This window comes from Diadema setosum, chromosome 5 (genome assembly GCF_964275005.1).
Source record: "Diadema setosum chromosome 5, eeDiaSeto1, whole genome shotgun sequence".
Lineage (NCBI taxonomy): Eukaryota > Metazoa > Echinodermata > Echinoidea > Diadematoida > Diadematidae > Diadema > Diadema setosum.
Window position 1 is genome coordinate 5,327,007 of NC_092689.1, and position 19,453 is coordinate 5,346,459.

Genomic DNA, 19,453 nt, shown 5'->3' on the forward strand with positions numbered 1-19,453 from the left:
AACATCAACAATTTTCAAACATTCAAGACATTGAAAGGGCATGGGCACGCCTTGACGTAGGTGGCGCAGTGGTAAAAACATTTTTGCCATGTTATCTTTTTCTGTTGAGCTAAGAATCGCCACGACACGGCTCATTTTGCGCAGATACGACAACCACGCGCAAATCTCGTAGCAGGCGTACTTCGAAGTGAAATGGCGCCCCGTCTCGGTCTGCATTGTTTTCGTTTGCTTGTTTGTGTTTGGTTGGCTTTTGTTTTTGTTTTTCAAAAACAGGCAATGCTCTATATTATTTCACCGACATAATACAGCAAGTAAATGTCTCAGTTGTCTCGTGTAACAATGTGTCAATAATGAGTGACATATTGCACTCTCATTTGGTTTCATCGATGTTTAATCCAATCTTCTGGAACCCATTTCATAAAAAAAAAAAAGTTTATATGATAGCAATTCATTCGGGATTGGCAATTGATATGGTAACAACAAGAATCCAGCTTCCTCACTGGATGTTGCTATGGGAAGTTGTCATTCCAGCAAGAGTTGCTATCCTAACATCAGTTATAAAATTGGGCCCTAATAAAGCGGTGTTGACGGAGATTCAGGCTTATCGTAAACTGCATGAAAAAAAAAATCAAGGCACGGAAGAATAAATTTCCATTCTTGAAGTCATATTGTATGGAAGAGTCTTATGAGAAATTATATCAAACTTCAAAAGTCACAATTATACATTAAACAGATCAAGACACCAAACGTTTCTTGGCAATGATGGTTAAAATCACTTTATCGAAATCTAGAGGGCCAATTATGAACTTCATCATGATTACAAAGAATACGCATATTATCGGATACTACGCATTTTACACAAATGTTCTCTAGCAGTTCATGTAAGAACTACATGTATATTCTGACTATCATGGTATCTCATTTTCCTAGAAACTCCACTGACCAATAGGCTCTGCTTGATACATTAGGCAGAAAACGTGAGAACAGACACTACTTCTGGCAGTATTAGCCCATATCACACTTATAGCCGACATGACACGGCTCGCGGCGACTCGACAAACCTACGCGCATGACGACACTAACGACGCGCATCTGCGAGAATACTGTCAGCGGTATCACCACCAGTGTGTAGTGCCTTGTGTCGCATGTCATGTGTCATGAGTTAGGAATGGCACGTGACTTTCATTTAAGTCACGTCAGTTCTATTTAATTCATTTCAGTTCATTTCAATTCAATCAGTTCAGTTCAGCTCAATTCCAGTCAGTTCAATTCAGTTCAATACAATTCAAGTTTTATTTCTTGTAGATACAAAAGGATTCATCATTACGCTCAGCACGATGAAAGTCATATGAATCGATTTTCAAACAATTATTCTTAATTATTCTATCGAATGAAATCATAATATTCTGTGAAAATGGAGAGCTCCCCAAAAAGCACTGCTTTTTGACTGTGGGTCTCTCCACTATCAGCAGGCCCTACATGTATATGTCACTATGAGACTGAAATCTTTCGGAGTAAGGATCCTTTGTTGACCAATTACATTTCGTCAACAACAATTAAGACAAAAGACTATAGAATTTTTATTTCAATTTATTCTCATATTTTTCTGTGGAAAAAATACATCAAAATAGAATATAACAAAATGAAATAATACATGATATCCAGCTAGGAAGCATAACTTAATATTGCAAACATAATAGCGAACAAAGTGGTCAATCCATGAAAGTTGGAGTCGCGGAATAAATGCTAAAGAAATATGATGAAACCTACTGAAAAGCAAGCTTTTGAGAATAGGTCCCAGTATCAAAGTCGAGTGTAAAGATTAAGATGAGGAGACCGTTGGCTATCCATTGCAAATAAAAGAGCTCTTTCACCGTGATGACTCTAAGACTTCGTTGTAACATTTATAGATATATATCCACGGAGAATTTCACTCAATAATTCAGGGTCCTGTGTGGTGTGCACAGAAAATCGTGTGTCGTGTTTGTCATATTTGTCGTGTAGTGATGGATCTAGAGTAACGACATCACATGCCAAAATAATTCACAAAATATATCTTGTATTATTTCAGACCTTCTCTTACTTTCTCTGTGTAAGTTCTCGGGGAAAACAACGAATGTAAAACAAAAACAACACTGCAGCATTCCTTTCTTGCAAGACGATACATGTAATAAAACAGCTACTCTCGCCATATCTTCAAAGACACATCAAAATCACATAAAGCGATATTTCATTGAAAGCAAGAGTTATACAATGACTTGTATCCAGACACAGACATTTCCTTCACTTACAACATTGAAAATGAATCGATTATTTTGATACTATTTTTTTAAAATCCAAGTCAAGAGCAAAGCAACTAGTTTCTAAGCTTTTCTCTCTCCGCTCTATCAACATCAGCGCACCCCCTGTCCGGTTGGCTCCTACTTAGGGGTGTTGGACAGTAACACAGAAGAAGAAGAAGAAGAAGAAGAAGAAGAAGCATATTTCAAAACATTTTTCTGAACTTTTCTTCTCCTTTGAAGTCGGTAGTTTTTCATATCAAAATGTGTATTTGTTTATGTTTTGTCCTCTCCTGTAACTTCGTAAATATTCTTACATATTTTTTTTTAAATTCTATAAAATGCATGACGAGTACAGGGATTCCTTAGAAAGCTGGCTATAGGGGATGAACGGCTAATATGAAATCGAACGTTAATACAAATTGCATAAATTACAGTTTTATCTCTATATACATCAGAAGGGTAGGTTCTATTGCTAGTTTTAGCTTGTCCTTTTTGATTTGCGTATCATCAGTTGAACTTCAGAAAGTACGAAAAATAGATCCAAAGAAGTCTGACTATTGTATGTCTAAAGCAGATATTATGCTAAACTTGTTCCGTGTTTTAAGTGTTAGTAACAGTTAGTTAAACTTAACTTTTCCTTTTATCTTCTGTTGCTTTTTTCTTGCCAGGTGTTACCATTAAGCTTTGCTCATTTAAATCATAACCAGTCTGTATGTTCTCCGACTGTCATTATATACTTTACATTGTGAAACACGGTGTTCAGTGATTGTTTGATTGAGCTTAGTATGTCCCCTACCATAAACCAATCAACGGCTACACGCTATAATTGAAACACGTGGGAGAAGTAAACCAAACTAAACCAAACATTCTCTGCCTGTTCAAAGAGTGCATAAATCCACGTGCATTAAGATGATTTGGGTACCACTGGACCAACAAAATTCTATTTTGTTGTTGGGGCTGATCTATGAATATTAAACTGTGCATTATTCGACGTATTTATGTAAAGGTTTAATTCCCCTGCATCTGTATATACCATGTAAGCTGTCCAAATCACGATGAAATGCACGCAAAACTGATTGATACAAAACACATAGATATAGAAGAAAGTATTTTTTAAAAACCTCGTCGCCAATGCTCACTCAATTCTGGGACATTGTCCCCCAACAATGATATAATTCTTTGCCCCTAACATACGCATGCTGTCGCGGTTCTCCTATATTGCTTGAACCACTGACTCTCATGTCCTGTGTGTCTCTTTAGGGACGTTCCTTCAGGCGCCGAGCCATGGCGATGACGGCCACCACTAGGAGGATGATGCTGACTACCATCACGGAGATGACGGTCGCGACGGCTGCCACAGCCGACGTGCTCAATGACATCCCTGGGATATAGACAATGAAGAAGGGGATGAGGAAGTGGGTTTGGAGAAGAAGGGGAACGTAGAAGAGAAAAGAAGAAAGAGATGATGAAAGAAGAAGAAGAAGAGAGAACAAATTGAGGAGAAAGAGGAGAGGGCGAAGGAAGGGAAAGGAGAAGAGGTAAAATTAAGATTACAATACAAAAATACAAAAGTAGCCTACATGGACAAGACAAATTTAGGAGAAAAAAATGTCAAAGAAACAGAAACGGACCAGAATGCAGAATGGACGGACGAGTGAATGACGAAGATGGTGATAAATATAAAAAAAAAAACCCAGATGTAATGAGAAATAAAAGAAAAAAGAAAGAAATTATTATTTCCAATCGTCGTCATTATCTCTGTCATTATTATTGTGGAAGGATGACATTGGGATGATGAATTTGCAAACTTCTTACAACTTTATAAATAATGACGTAACTTATTTGTTTGTTTCCAAACCTTTCTTTATGTTATTGTTACTTAGAAGTAACTCGTGCTATGGAGGGCAACCCACGCCATCACTTACCCTGCGCCCGATTAAAAGCGCTTGAATCATCCCCTCTGTGGTTGAAGTAGTAAGGCCCGCGAGACACGATCAGCCCTCTTGCGGAGTCCTCTCGCGCTCCGCGAGAAGCTCGTCTTTGGCGAGAACTCTGAACTATGGTGTCCGCCACGTCACAAGAGTTCTGCGAATCCGTTTGGTCGCAGACCAGAACGTTGCAGTGAATGTAGGTCTGGAAAAGTCATCAAACACATAACAATAATGGATATGTGAAGTTAACCCATTTTGTGCAAAGAGCAGTACCCACCTCAAAGACCCGGTATTCAAGAGAGAATAATTTCGACGCTTACGCATTTTGTCATGTTCCCAACGTCCGAACAAAAACCGATGCGTACGGTGAGCATGCATGTCGAAAAATGACAGAAATAATGTTAATCTCAGTTCGTCTCTTGATTCGGCCGTTATTGCTGGCTGGTTCGGCGTACAGTGAATTCTGACAGACTATCAAAACTGTACGTAACAGAGCGCACGCTTTAAAAAACCTGCAATCTACTTTGATTGGCAGTTAATTAGTAATACATCGTCGATCTTCGTGATGAAGATGGGAGCAATCATCACGCTATAAAAATAACAGCGCCCTCTTGAATGACTGGTCCGTGTCTGTTTAAGCTGTAGCCCTGTTGTATGTTTAGTATATCCATTCATCTAGTTAAACATTTTTTGACATTTGTTTCAAAGCATATTGTATCCCTGGCAATCACATGACCGTTTGCATTCTGCATTATGTCTACTGAGGATCCAGAAACAAACACGCAAACAAACAAACAAGCCCCCGCCCTCCCCCCCCCAAAAAAAAAAAAAAATTATCTGATCATATTAATTGTAAGTCATATTCCTCATAGGTTTAACATCTTGCCTTTTCTTATTCTCGCATGATCGTGTTTCGTTGCAGAGGGATTTAGGTTTTGATTCAATTGAATCAATCTCGATTCGAACTTTTCACCACTTACAAGTTCATTCACAAATTTGTCAGCCTCGAAGGAGAAGCCTTGTATGGTTGCCGTGTTCGTTGAGAACACTGAGACATCCTCAGCTGCTGGTTCCCTGTAAAAAAACATGGATCCAATTCAGTTAATCATCATCGATTCCCCTTAATCATATCATAAAAGAAAAATAGGAGTCGCACATATAAAGAAGAAGGGGAAAAGGAACCTGGCAATTTGCTTGTACCACACGTAGCTGGAAATTATTTAAGATTTTTTTTTATTTGCTTTATGTTTTGTGCATGACTTGTATACTCTTTCTCTAGCCTTTGCAATGTCAACCTCGTTCCCTCATAAAGTTATTGATTTTATGTTACAACAAGATAACAATGATAAATTTGATCGGAGCACGACACATCAATACATCATGAAAACATGGGAAACTCTTAAGATTACGTGACTTTCTAATCAAAGGTCCGATTTGATGAAACTTCGACCATTCTGTCGTCTGATTTCACGTTATCTACGGAAGTCTATTATCTCACTTGAATATGGAGTACAGGGCCCTGTTGCATAAAACCCTTACCGCTGGACTTACCGCTCCTTTTTAGCGGTAAGTCTTCAAATTAGCGGTAAATTTTATAAACCTTGATACTGATTGGCTGTGACACCTAATTTTGACGGTAGTTACCATTGAAATTCAACGGTAAGTTTTATGCAACGGGCCCCAGAATTGCACAAAATCATAAAGAAAAGAAACAAAAATGACATGAGCCATAAGTAAAATGACACCACACGAATGGTATATCATATTATGTCTAGTCTGCCATTTTTTGAAATATGTGAACAGAATTCAGAAACAGGGAAAGCACTGTTTTGACGGCGTTATCATGATATCAACAATGTATAATACCAACCCGCCAACAACAAGGTCCGTGTTTAGTGTGTCAGCGGGGTCGGCAGAGGGCGTCCTCCAGCACCGCTCGTTGACGATGGACAGCGAGTTGACAGAAGCGATGCTGGTTCCAAGAAACACCGTTTGTCCTTCTTCGATCTAAACAGAATAAGACAACAACAACAAAAGTGGATAAATGCCTCAATGTTGTTATAGTCACTATCATATCACTATGTATATGTTTAATTGATTGAAAACCTATTAATCTTCTCTTTATAACTCTTCTCGTCAATGTTACTCTGCGTAGGATGATATAGCGAAGCATGATCCGACATTGTTGTCATTACCAGTGGATTCCATTTTGACACCGTAGATGCCTAAATGGGCTGTTCTTTGATACAAATGTGATTAAGTACTAAAAGTGTATTTCTAAGCCCCGTATAATCTTGATCCCCATAGACTGGTACTTCATATTCGACAACTGAATTTTACTCTCCCATCCCTATTTAAAGTTGTTCTCAAAATGTCGTCTTGAAGAGTGACAACATTTATAGCAGTTCTGATGGTGAGCCTCCTTTTGAGGCGGAACCCACCTGAGGTGCATCACTCGATTCGTTGAGGGCGGCAGAGAAAGACGACCCATCGTATCGACTGAGGGAGATGGTAAAGTTACCCGCAGCCTCGGACACCACACTCACTGTCGAATGGATACGGAACGAGGTGTGCACGTAGCTCCGGCGGCTCACTGTGCAGTTCACCGTTACTTCGGGCACGGAGGAGACGAGACCCTCGATGACATTGGAGAAGTAGAAATTTTCGCCGTCTTCCTGGAAGCAGCATGGAGAAAGAGAGGAGCTTATGTGGGTATGATTTCGTTAACTTGTCATTCATAATCGCTTTTTTGTGAATTTGATATAAAAAAATTAAACATTCAAATTTGACAACTGTCACCGAGATTCGTCTCTGTTTCTCAGTGAGCTAGGAATGCTGAGATCGAAATCGTCATTGTTTCAAACAAATTCATCGTTTTGTCATTCAAATTCATCAAATGCTACATGGACCTTTATGGAGGATAAACCAGATATTTAACCATTTCTGTGTGTCGGTCGAGTGAATAGGTGTGGATAAGTGTGTGAGCTCTGAGAACGGAAAATGTAAATGATTAAAAGGACGAACAAAAGTGATGAATGAACAATAAGGAATTATTTGATTTCAATCAATAACTACAGCATTACTGTATGGTGCTGTCTAGGAGACGATTTTGAATAAAGGGCGGTGAGTTGGCTCAGTCGGTCGCGCGTCTGCCTCACGATCACGCGGCCCGGGTTCGAACCCGAGTCTGGACTGAGCAATGCTGTGTGTAAGCATACCGTCCCCTCTAGCAAGAGGCAAAACACTCTGTCCCTCGGATAGGACATGAAATGGAGGTCCCGTGTGTGAGAGAGTAACAACTCATGCACGTAAAAGATCCCGCTTCATTCATTCATCGCAAAGAGCAGGGTGTTTAACCCGGTCAAGTGGTCCCGCAACTCACATCCATCTGGACCCCATGGAAGAACAGCTAAACGTAGCTGAATATGGGCTATCCAGCCATCTTCTCAGATGGAAATGAACAAACAAAAAACGAAAATGAATACCAGTGGGGGAAACTGACGTTGCTTTCTCGTACTCAGCTCCTGAGGCCGACTAATCTGAATTGCAATTGATGAAAAGAGGTGGCAAAATACGGAACTAAATGACAGCGTTTCAAACCTGAGACGAGCATTTGCTCACTTCGATTGAATGAATTGATGACGAAAAGGGCGGGAAAAACCTGTACTTTGAATTGAATGTAAGTGAGCATAATTGCGAGGCCTTCAGTTTGTCATGAACAGTTTGCCCAAAAATAAAATGATGTTTGCCACTGTTGTTGACTCTTACCTTCCGGGTTGTCCTACAGGAGTCGAAAGCTGTCGAGATGGCGAAGAAGTCGTTGTCGTAGTCGTAACCATAGCAACTGGAATTGACGAATCTTATTTGGTTCGGGGATGACACTCCGTAGGTGCGTTTCTCCAGGAGCACCGTCATGCTGCCCTCACATGTCAGTCTGACGACAGGAGTGACTGTCTCTACAGCTGACACGACACAATTCATACAAAATAATATAGGTTTTCCCGGCCAATTTCGCACTTTTGTCAATCCAATTCCTTAGTGCTTTATTCAGTTTAGCAAAATTTAGCGTAGGAGACATGTTCGGTATTTCAATAATCTCTTCATTCAAATTCATTTTGGAGCATTCAAATTACCATTAACCTCATTCTAATTAACACTTTTTCAATTGAAATTCGTAAAACAAGTACCATTTCGTAATTCGTTCATTCAATTTAGAACGATATGCTCATAATCATGATCACGCATATGCTGCGCTCGTTCATTCGAATTCATTTTTGGGCATCCAATTTAATAGTCTTTTGCAGTCAATTTAGCACACATGTTTATGCTTTGGTTCTTTCTTCTTTTTTTTTTTCTTGTTAAAACGTAGCTATTGTTTTGTAAGCATCATTACATTTCATATTTTCGTATTCATTTTAGAGATTTTTGCAACAATTTTTTTTTCTTCTTTCAATGTGCTCATTGAGTCCCCCAGTCCGAAGATAGTACATATTGTGGTCACAACTTATCTGGCCGTTGAGCGCTTTATTCCGAGTATGTCGGCCAATTCTAGGAAGTCAAGGTGATGATCTTTAAATGTTCCTATTAGTCTTTCTCTGTCTTCTTGAGATATACGTCTGTATTCAACTTGTGCTGTCATGACTGTAAGAAGATGAAGTTAATCTGTATTTAATTGGTACAGGTAGGCCTATGATGACATGTGTGAATGAAAAGTGCTTTAACATAGAGCTTAACAAAGCGCTTTAAAACATAGAAATACACGTTTAAAAATTCTCACCTATCTTAACAGAAATAACATGACGTTAATTTGAATGAAAATGTTTGGAATTTGACTGCCCATTCGCGAAATTGAATGACTCAAATACCCTTTTCGGCGAGTGGTGGCGAATTTGAAAGAACGTAGGGTGCCAGCCAAATTGATTGCCCTTTTTACGAATTCGAAAGCCTCATGTGCAAATGTCATTGATCGAAATGCTAAATTGAACGCACAAGTCGCAATTTCGAAAGACAGACTGTGCGATAACGAGGGGTTTTGCTAAATTGAATGAACCTTCTATCAAATGGACTGACAAAAGTGCGACATTGGCCGGGAAAACCTATAATAATAACACAAAGTTTACAAATTTGCGTGTTAGATTTGTCATCATTGTCTCTGCTGCATGTGAGATTTGACACCGGATTCACATAATATATTTAGGTCTATAGAGTGATCACGGTAGTGGCGGACCGGGCGGCGTCGCTGGGGTGAAAAAACCTTGTATCTCAAATTTTGGTGAAAATGACTTTTTTGATTAACGGTCAGATAATCAGTTAAGTGATGTCTTGTCCAAATCCAAGCTGTCTGACCCCAAAAGTGAAGCCACATAGCACGGCATGTCAAAGGAAATGCTACCCAATTTGGTGAAGTACTTTGGCTGCCATGTTTTTGTTTTGTTTTGTTTTTGTTTTTGTTTGTTTTAGTGTTGTTGTTTTTTTTGCTCTCCTGAACATTTGACATTTTGTAGATTCGAGGTCTTGTCGCCCCAGCGACTATGTGTTTGTGTTTGTGTGTGTGTGTGTGTGTGTGTGTGTGTGTGTGTGCAGATCGATATATGCACACACACACACACATAATTATATAACATACATACATATAGTTTGATATCGGATAACACATTGAACTGGATATTGACGATAACATCGATGCTCTTGAGACGATTTCCCGGGCGTAGTAGGTTAAAGAATAGTGTATACGCAAGTGAAACTCATTATTATCATGCATTGCTAAAAGTTAGATAAAGTAATAAGAAACGAATTATCCTAGAGAAATTCTAAGCCTACTTGGCATTCGGGCTTGTCTTCGTGTCGTGGTATCGAGCACCCATCATCCGTCTGGTTAGTTCGGATAATCCAAATGTTCACTTCCTTCGGATAATCCAATTGTTCTCTTCTTTCGGATAATCAATGTTCTCTTCGGACAATCCGAATGTTCTCTTCCTTGGTAAGATATCTTTTTTTTTTTCTCACTTTGATGAGGGACGGAGTTGCTGCAGCCTCTAAATTCCTCTTTTATGGATTCCCTAACGAAGCAATCAGAATGCCTGTCACTTCTTGTTTCTTAGCAACATCTTTAAAACTAGACCTCTGAAATAGCCTTCTGAAAAGATATATTTTGTGTTCTATCTTCCGACCTTGTACTATGCCCCAAAATTAGACGTGTCCTCGGTTCCCACATTAGCTATTTTGTTAACTGCATCCCTTTAACCTGTTCGTGGCAACGTCCACTGAACAGTCATAACGCCAGCAGTAACTAATCTTTGTTTATCTCATACTTCCTATAAGTTGGTATGATGAAGACTGTGTAGAAAGGGAGCTATAGAGTGCGCCACTCTTACCACTTGGTTGTTGACTGACGGAGATGAAACGCACGGTATCCACACCCATGATCTCTGACTCCGGTGTCCCGATGACCCCACTGAAATGGAAATGTCCTTCCATCGGTCCGTGGACGTCAACGACCGCTTCTTGCCAACCATATTCCCCGCTGCCGATCCCCGACCAGAGAATTGAAGAGCTTCCAGAGCTTTGGTGGAAGCTCAACTGCAGGGTCGCCAACGGAGAGCTACTGAAGAGTAGGTATTCGAACTGGAGGCGGGCGACGCCTCCGACGTAGGTAAACGGGCTGATCAGCTCTGTCTTGTCTCCGACCGACCGATCTTGGCTAAAAACAAACATCGCATGGGGCTCTGCGAACATGGATGGGATGTAAAGAAAACAGAAAAGCAGGGAAAATACATGAGTCAAACGCATGAATTTTGTTGTTGTTGTTGACTGGTAGCTGATTTTCCTGCAGACTACATGCTAGGTTTCCAGCACTGATGTGGGCACCTGGTAACACTGTAAATACTATTGACAAGGCTGACAGAAGGAGCGGTACAAACACTGATAGAACTATTGAGCCTTTCTTTTACTGAATGGGCGGTATATTATTATTATTATTATTATTATCATCATCATTATCATAATATTATCATTACACTTTATAGCTTGGAATCAGCCTTAGAAAACCCCTGCAAACATTTATGGATTTTATAACAATTCTCTGAGGTATTTTAGTGGTTGTTCTCTATTTCATTTCATTTCATTTCATTTCATTTCATTTCATTTCATTTCATTTCATTTATTGTTTGTGCATGGAACAATTAATCAACAAATCTCGTTTGTCTGCTTTTGTTCTTACATACTGTCTCTCTTTGTGAATCAGCATGTGGAACAAAAGTGAAGCAAAATGAATTGAAATCCATTGTCTTTATCATAACTATAATCGATATGATCATTATCAATAATTATTGTAATTTTTTTACTAACATTGCACTTGCATTATAAACATCATCATCAAGAGTGTTGTAATTTTTATTATGTAATGGACTGGACAGCGCCCTCTCTCAAGATTTCTTGCCAGTAGCCTTGCCTGGTGCAGATCTGTTTGTCCACTGTTCATCCTGGGTTAACGATAACCTGGTCCAGTCAAAGCTGTCGTGGTAGGATTGACTCCAGCCGCATAGGTCGTAACCGCGATCATCAAAGCTGCAGCTCCAGTTCGTCGGGTCTGGGAACGATTATTAGGAGATAGAACAAGAACTATCAAGGCGGCTGTAAAAAGAGTCTACCAGCCTGCGCATGCTTCGATCCGATCCACAGAAGGGTTCTCCGAGGTGTTTTTGTGTTGTTCTCTATTTCATTTCATTTCATTTATTGTTTCTGCATGGAACAATTATTAATCAACGAATCTCGTTTGTCTGCTTTTGTTCTTACATACTGTCTTTCTTAGTGAATCATAAGCATGTGGAACAATTAACCAACAACATTAATTGTTGCTTTGACGGGCAAGTCTCGGGCAAACTTTTGGGTTGCCAGGAAAGGTAAAAGGTTTTAGTGCGTATACATGAAAGCTAAATATCTTAGGAAACTGGTCTGTTAATATACCATGGTATCCACTCATAACACATCTGTAGGCCCAGCATCGAGCTCCAATAAAGGAAGGGATGCCTGTATTGTTTTAAGTCATTTTATACAACAAAGGAATAGTTTGGACATTATTGTAACTTCATGTTTCTTTTGCAAAAACTGGATGGCGTGTTTTTTTCGGGAGCCCGCCGACATCGAAAACTTCAACCACACAATAACAGGCATTATGATAAAACAAAACAAAACTAAACTAAACTAAACAAAACAAAACAACGCAAACCAAACCACTTTACCATGCCTCGTGAAAATGGCTTTCGTGTCATACGGCTCGTCGAACATCCCTGCGCCGACGGATCGATGTCTCAGTGTCTTCTCGTTCAAAAAGATGAGCTTATTTTCCACGTAATTGGTGATGATGACGTCATGCTTATACACCGTCATACCAACCAGTTTGTCCATTGTGAGGAGGAGTTGGCGATCTTCGCCCGACGGGAGGCTTACCGATTCCACTTGGTCCCGAACGGCGTGGCCCCAGTACAATCGGCTACCTGAAAGGACAGAGAAACTTCGCGTTACTCCGGTCAGTAACTCACGTTGCACCCTTAAACCCAGTCGAAGAAAGTAACTTCCCGAAAACAGTATTCAGGGACAGTATTTAACTTCTCAGGGAATTTTCATTTCATATATTCCACAGGGTCCGCAGAATATATCTTTACTTTCATATAATAGATATATCTTTAATGATATTCTTGTATCTTAACATGCCACTCTTAAATGATGGGGTGGGGGTGATCCATCCTAGGCGTAGGCTTAAGGGTCACGCCTCAGCCGCCCTTCCCAGCTCCCTTCTATAACCCCTTTCAAAGCGGGGGTAAAACACTGGGAAAGTTCTTGGGTGGAGTGGAAGGGAAGTTATGAAATTGCGAAGTCTCACTTATTTGCAAAATAGTTTGCAAAGTGAGCAGATGATGTTATCACGTCACACTTTTCCATCGATCATCTAAACAAAAAACTGACAAAATATTATTTTTTCTGCTATGAAAAGTAAAAGGTAATTGTTATTCTTTGCTGAATAACTTTATAAATAACGATCAGTTAGATACATTAGGATTAGACTAGGGCATAATTCGTCTGCCAAAAAATAAACAAACGAACAAACAGAAAACAGGAAATTTTGTGTACGAACTAAACGGCAAAGTTGTGAGTCAATGACATCATGAAACTCACTGATATGTATATTCATATTGACTGTTCGAGAGTAGGCCCTACTGTTTACTAAAAATTTGCGAAACTTTACACAATTTCATAACTTTCTGAATTTTAGTCATACTTTGATCAAATTTTCACTTTGAAATATTACTCTTCCTAATTAGGCTAATTAACTCTCAACTGGTCCGGAACTCTCCTTTAAGGGCAGTTCATGCAGAATATTAACTTACCATCTTCATTCATGGCCAGACCACGTATTCGGCCACTTGTTCGATGGACCAGAATTTCCGGCTGTCTAGTGGTGTCATCCATGCTCATTTTTCTAATGTGCTGCTCATCAGCCCAGTACATCATCCTGCAGATGCAATAGTATGCAATAGTATGTTAGTATATATGTATGTGTGTATGTATGTATGTTTGTATATAATTTATGCACCGTTAGCACCTTACCCTTGTATGACGTTAAAGATTGATGATAACTGTGTTTGAATAAAGGAAACCAAGCATCAATGGTTTCTGATTGATAGGAATTCAAGTCACGCTTGGTTGTTTGTGCCTGGATTCAAAGCTTCAAATATGGTCGCTATTTTCACAAATTGAAGTCAAACGTCAAAGCCTTTGAATGTTTAACCCATTACCACCGGGAACACCATGGGTCCCGTGCAAAATCAGAGAGAACATTCCAGAACTCGAACGGGTTTAAACGCCAGTACAAGACGAGTGTATTTTCCTGACACACTGCCTTTCATCCAGAGTCCTGATTCTGGAATCACAGTTATACTTACTCAAAAAAAAAAAAAGAAAAAAAAGAAGAAGCCCAAAATACGAATAAAACAACAACAACGACAACAACAACATACGAGGGACCGTGTCTCGTCATTATTGTAGTAAAGGGCCTTGACTAACGATACTCCTCACTAGTATGGGACTGTGTCCACGATCATACATTGATCATGACATTGATATCTAAACTAATCTACTAAGGCAAAAGAAAGCACGATTGATCATGACTATTGATTTGCATACATTACATATGATTTATCATGACAAAAATAGTCTATCTTATGAATCACGAAGTATCTAAATTCATGTTCATACTTCGACTTAACAAATTCATACTTTGATATTTATCAGGTTTGATGAATTATGTGATAATCAATAGCAGTAATTCGTCTAATTCGTTCTAATATTTTGTGAACTGTATCAACATGACAATCACGAATTTATGATAATGAAAACACGCGCTTTCATTTCGATTTATGTCATCCTTTTGAGACAATCTCGTTCCCTAAATGGAAGGATTACGGTTCTCCCACTGATCTCTCTGTAAAATCCAGATATTTAACTGGAGATCAATAGGTTTTCCACAATATTTCTCATCATTACCTATCAATAATTATGTATAATTCATTGGCACATTACAATATATAGATGACCAAACGGACATTCAAATCGGACCAATTTTTTTATACAGTAAAGTATAAGCAATATTTTAACCATTTTCATTCAACTGTGCATGTTCATACATAAGAGCACCCCACTCTCAAAATGTTGACATCTAATTGTAAACTACGCCCTCACCGTCTCTCGAAGTCCATCACAATTCCAAACGGATGCTTCCTTGGCTGACGCAGGAGGACGATTCTGTCCGACCCGTCGTAGTTGGCTCGCTCCAGCTTGTCCGTGGCCGTATCGGACCAGTAGACCAGTTTCTTCTCCGGGTCCACTGCCACCCCGAACGGCCCTAGTAAAATTTGACACAAAAAAAGAAAGAAAAAAGAAAAGCCCTCTGTACTCAATCATCACTACTTCGTAATTGAACTACGCAAAGAGTAAAGCTCTTGTCATGACTATACCATTACCACGTACTACTTTTTTTTTCTCTTTCAATCTCGACATTCGAACGTTAAACGCTCAGAAATTGCGAGAAAAAAAGGATTATCCGATTACTTTTTCTTGGAATTATAAGCTTTAAGTATAGATCTCTCATGATACATGATGATATATCATGCAAACACTTGTAATCTACTTCTGTAATCAAGAAAAAGTACCATAGCAACGTAAATAGATATGAATATAACACTAAATATCCGTAACTCTAAGAGGAATATATGGATTTCACTCATCCAAAGTTTGTAGTTGAGGACTTCATGAATATACGCACATGTTTAAGAGATTGCGATTCTTCTGCTTATTCGAATTCAAGTGAAAATTGTGCTTGAAAAAAAAAACCCACAGATACATGGAAAATAAAAAACAACAAATCATCTGAAAATTTACAGTTTTCAACTACTCCAGCCGATATGATTTGTACAGTGGGTTGCTACATTATTGTCCAGAATTCTCTCATTGATGTTTGATCCTGTGATAATCTCCAGTAGGTCTATAGACTATTATTATAGTTGCCATAATTTGACCTCATCTTTTTGTTTCCTTTTTTTGTGGGGGGGGGGGGGGGGTCTTTGTACCAACATCAAAAAGGCAACATTTTGTCTTCTGATAAGCCTTCATTTCACATATATAAAATTATGAATGTATATAAACAAATAAATGAATCGATGAATAAAATGAATGAATAAATATATCCCTAAGAAAACAGACACAAACATTATACAATAATTTTCATGATATTGTATACATAGAAGCACAAAATACGATGTATTCATGTTTCTCATATTGTGGTTAGCATTGAGCCACTGAGTTGCTCGCCATGTACACATGGCTATTACAAGAAATGACACATTCTATTCCCATTACATTGCCTACACAATGTAACGGACTTTTTTTTGTCTTTGACGCTAAAAAAAGAAAGAAAAGATAATAGAGACAGATCTTCTTACAATCGAGGCCCGTGGAGGCGATGGTTGCGGGATCCGAGCCATCGGGGTGCGCTCGGTGGATACTTCCCGACGGTGTGCCCCTTTGTGTCCAGAACACGAGGCGATGGACGGTATCGAAGGTGGAGCACAGTATGTTGCCCACGTCGGGCAGCGGGAGCCGCACGAAGTCGAAGTCGCGGAAGTTGGAAGCGAAGACGCCTCGCAGGTTGTAGTCGGTCACGAGCAGGAACTCGTCTTCGACGGCGAGGTGGTGGAGCGACGATCACGGAGTGAATGATAGAGATTCATTATTAGCATTGTTGTTAGCATTGTTGTTAGCAATATCGCTTTTGTTATTATTATTATTATTGTTATTATTATTATTATTATTAGTATTATTATTATCATCATCATTATTATTAACATTATCATTACTATCATCACTGCTATCATCATCATGACCATCATCATTACTACCGTTATTGGTAAACTGTGCCGACGAGGATGAATCCTAAATGACAACTGGGTCACATTGCATTGCCATGGGCCAAATCAAAAAAGGCACTTTAAATCACGTCCATAGGTTAGATTTAGTCCAAGGACTAAATAAAAACAAGAGCAAAAAGGCGTACATTGCACCGTGCGGTCATTATTGAATTACTTCTTTAGTTGTTGGCGTGCGCTGTATGAAACGCGTACGTTAACGTAATCACAATTTGCATAATTCCTGGACTACAATATGTGAATATGACGTGACGTATAGATGTATTTAAGCACGGATGTTGCATCTTATGTAGCGTTTTTTTTTCTCAGTCTGATTGAAAGAAAGACAAGCACAGACAAGGAAGAAATTGCCAAATCATAGATATCACAAATATTATTTGCTTTTGCTTCGACGTCAGATTTCCCTGGCAGTATAAAGTCAATTATAGTTGTTCAATTAGATATTCACACAAATTGATTATTACATAATCCTATTATCTTGATTCTCGCAATCATGGCACTGTTCATATAACTGTCCGTCATAATACTTGGCCATCGTGCACAATCCTGACATTACCGTATGTTGCCGTCCGTATCAGTTAATTATATCCATTGGTAATATCATAATCCTCACATTACCATGCTATCATTCACAATTTATACTATTCGCGTTACCATTTTGGCAATCATGAACTTCTAACGATTCAGCTCATGGATGCTGCATACAATATATAATAGCCCACACCTGTTGGACATAATTGCATCATGAGGTTATTGGGTAATGAATTTGAGATAATCAGGTATCTTGATGGCAAATATGGTGCCTGCAATATCATACAGTATTTACCTGCAATCATTGGTATTCCATCATTGGTGGTAGCTTGGTAACCTGCGAGCGAGTAGAAGGAAAAATATGAAGCAGAATCTTTGATTCCAGCCTATATCCAATGACCCCGCGTTCTGGACTTCAGCTAAAACCGTATCACCTGTCAGATCCCCCACCATTACTAATCATACACAATTGATGCTGTTTATAGTGAGTATAAACTATATACAAAGAACACAAGAATTTTCCGTTGATGTGTCATTTATCTTTTTTTAATTGAATAATCAGCTGATGACAAATCGAATCAAAGCAAATACATCAAATCTCCCGAAAGATATTTACTTATTTCTATCACAGCAAAGATTGAATTCCAACGATACCAGATTCCACACAGACCGCTTCCAGATTTGACAACATAAAAGAAGTCTGATATAGCAATTCACATGAAATATATCAGAACTATTGAACTAAAACTAGGTGAACAAAAATAAGAGATATTAAAACCATTCCCGAAATGTCATAATAACTATGTCATAAAATTAGAAACACTTTCCCATTCAATACGCTGTTCCACAATTATTTGGTGCCAGGAAAACGTATTGATACAAGAAAATTCTAAAATGGAAATGAATGTAGGAATATTAAAAGCCCCACTCGGGCTCAGAACACTACTTACCCAGGGCAGACGACAGGGCTAAACCAAGGAAAAATCCTACCAAACTACACCTCATGTTGGTGGCTGTCAGTGAATTGTCTCGCGTTCGATCCCTTCGCGGGGGAAAATAATAATGTTCTCTCGTCGCCAAAACCCTAACAAAAATATTGAGATCGTTTCTTCTGATTTGTTGACCTCTTAAACAAAACAGCGGGAAGTGACGAAAGCACCGCAGAGACGGTTTCCCGCCAAGCGGTGTTGACAGTGTGACGAGTTTGCGTGCGTGTGAAGAGGAGAACTCGATTTGTCACTTTTTGTTCTCATCAACAGCGCACACGGATAGACAACAACAATAAAAGCGAATCCGTCTGATAGTTATTTCTCCGCATGTGCAGTGGTGACGGGAACTTCATTCCCTAAAAAAAAAGAAAAAAGAAAAAAAGCGATATAACCTTGCTGTCCATCATTTTACTCTAATTTGCGGATATTACATTTTGCTATAAGGCGCAAATCTATCTTATAATATGCCTGTGAAGTCATGGAGAAAAGAGAATACATTGGATATTTTGAAGTCTTTACCTGCCATTCCTCTTCTTTACTTTGCTCCAGAAATTAACAGTTAAACGAGTTTATCTTTCAAGCTCGGTCTACTTCAATCATTCAGTTAAAGTGCACACACTCTTGGACAGACTGTTGTAGGTCCCGAACTGTTGAAGCGAAGTGTTGACTTGAGCGCTGGTCAGACAAAAGCTCTCAAAATTTTCAAATCCTAACGACTTTGGCTTTCGAGACAACCAAGATGACGATTTGAAGTTTTAAAGGATAGGCAAAGACCCTTCGCTGCTATCCCATCTGACCCCTTTCTGCACCCTTTCTGCCCCCTTCTCAGCTTGTGACACTTTGTCCGATGAGATGGAAATAATGTATCTTTCTCCTACAACAATTCTTGGCTACATCATTAAACATTTGGGCGATTAAGATCCAGAAATATGAGTACATAACCCCACACGATGAATGTATACATTGCATAAGGAAACATTCCATCGAAAACACGTGTGCTCACGCAGATACCACGACAAACACATCACATCATAATTAATTATCAAATCACACACAAAATCATACAAATATCATTTACATACAAATCATTCAGCAATCTCCATCATGGAATGATGACATGGATCCCACTGAAATAACTATGATTGGTTGAGGATCACAAATGTGTTTTTCGCACAAGGAACCTTCTGTTTTCATGGCTAGCCGATGAAGGGTGATTGGGCAAAGTCGGGTCCCCCCACTTT

General features: G+C 39.1%; 1 protein-coding gene across 1 annotated transcript; it reads right to left on the reverse strand.

Annotated features, from left to right (window-relative positions):
* Window positions 1–1,269: 1,269 nt before the first annotated feature.
* On the reverse strand, window positions 1,270–18,413 carry LOC140229022 (uncharacterized). The gene is made up of 14 exons (XM_072309285.1): window positions 18,174–18,413; window positions 17,519–17,560; window positions 16,210–16,443; window positions 14,951–15,113; window positions 13,600–13,724; window positions 12,454–12,708; window positions 11,664–11,801; window positions 10,588–10,938; window positions 7,982–8,175; window positions 6,655–6,888; window positions 6,084–6,220; window positions 5,194–5,287; window positions 4,208–4,415; window positions 1,270–3,663 (listed from the first exon to the last, which is right to left on the reverse strand). The coding sequence occupies exons 1-14, from the start codon at window positions 18,226–18,228 to the stop codon at window positions 3,539–3,541; spliced, it is 2,355 nt and encodes a 784-aa protein (XP_072165386.1). The 5' UTR covers window positions 18,229–18,413; the 3' UTR covers window positions 1,270–3,538.
* Between the last annotated feature and the right edge of the window lie 1,040 nt (window positions 18,414–19,453).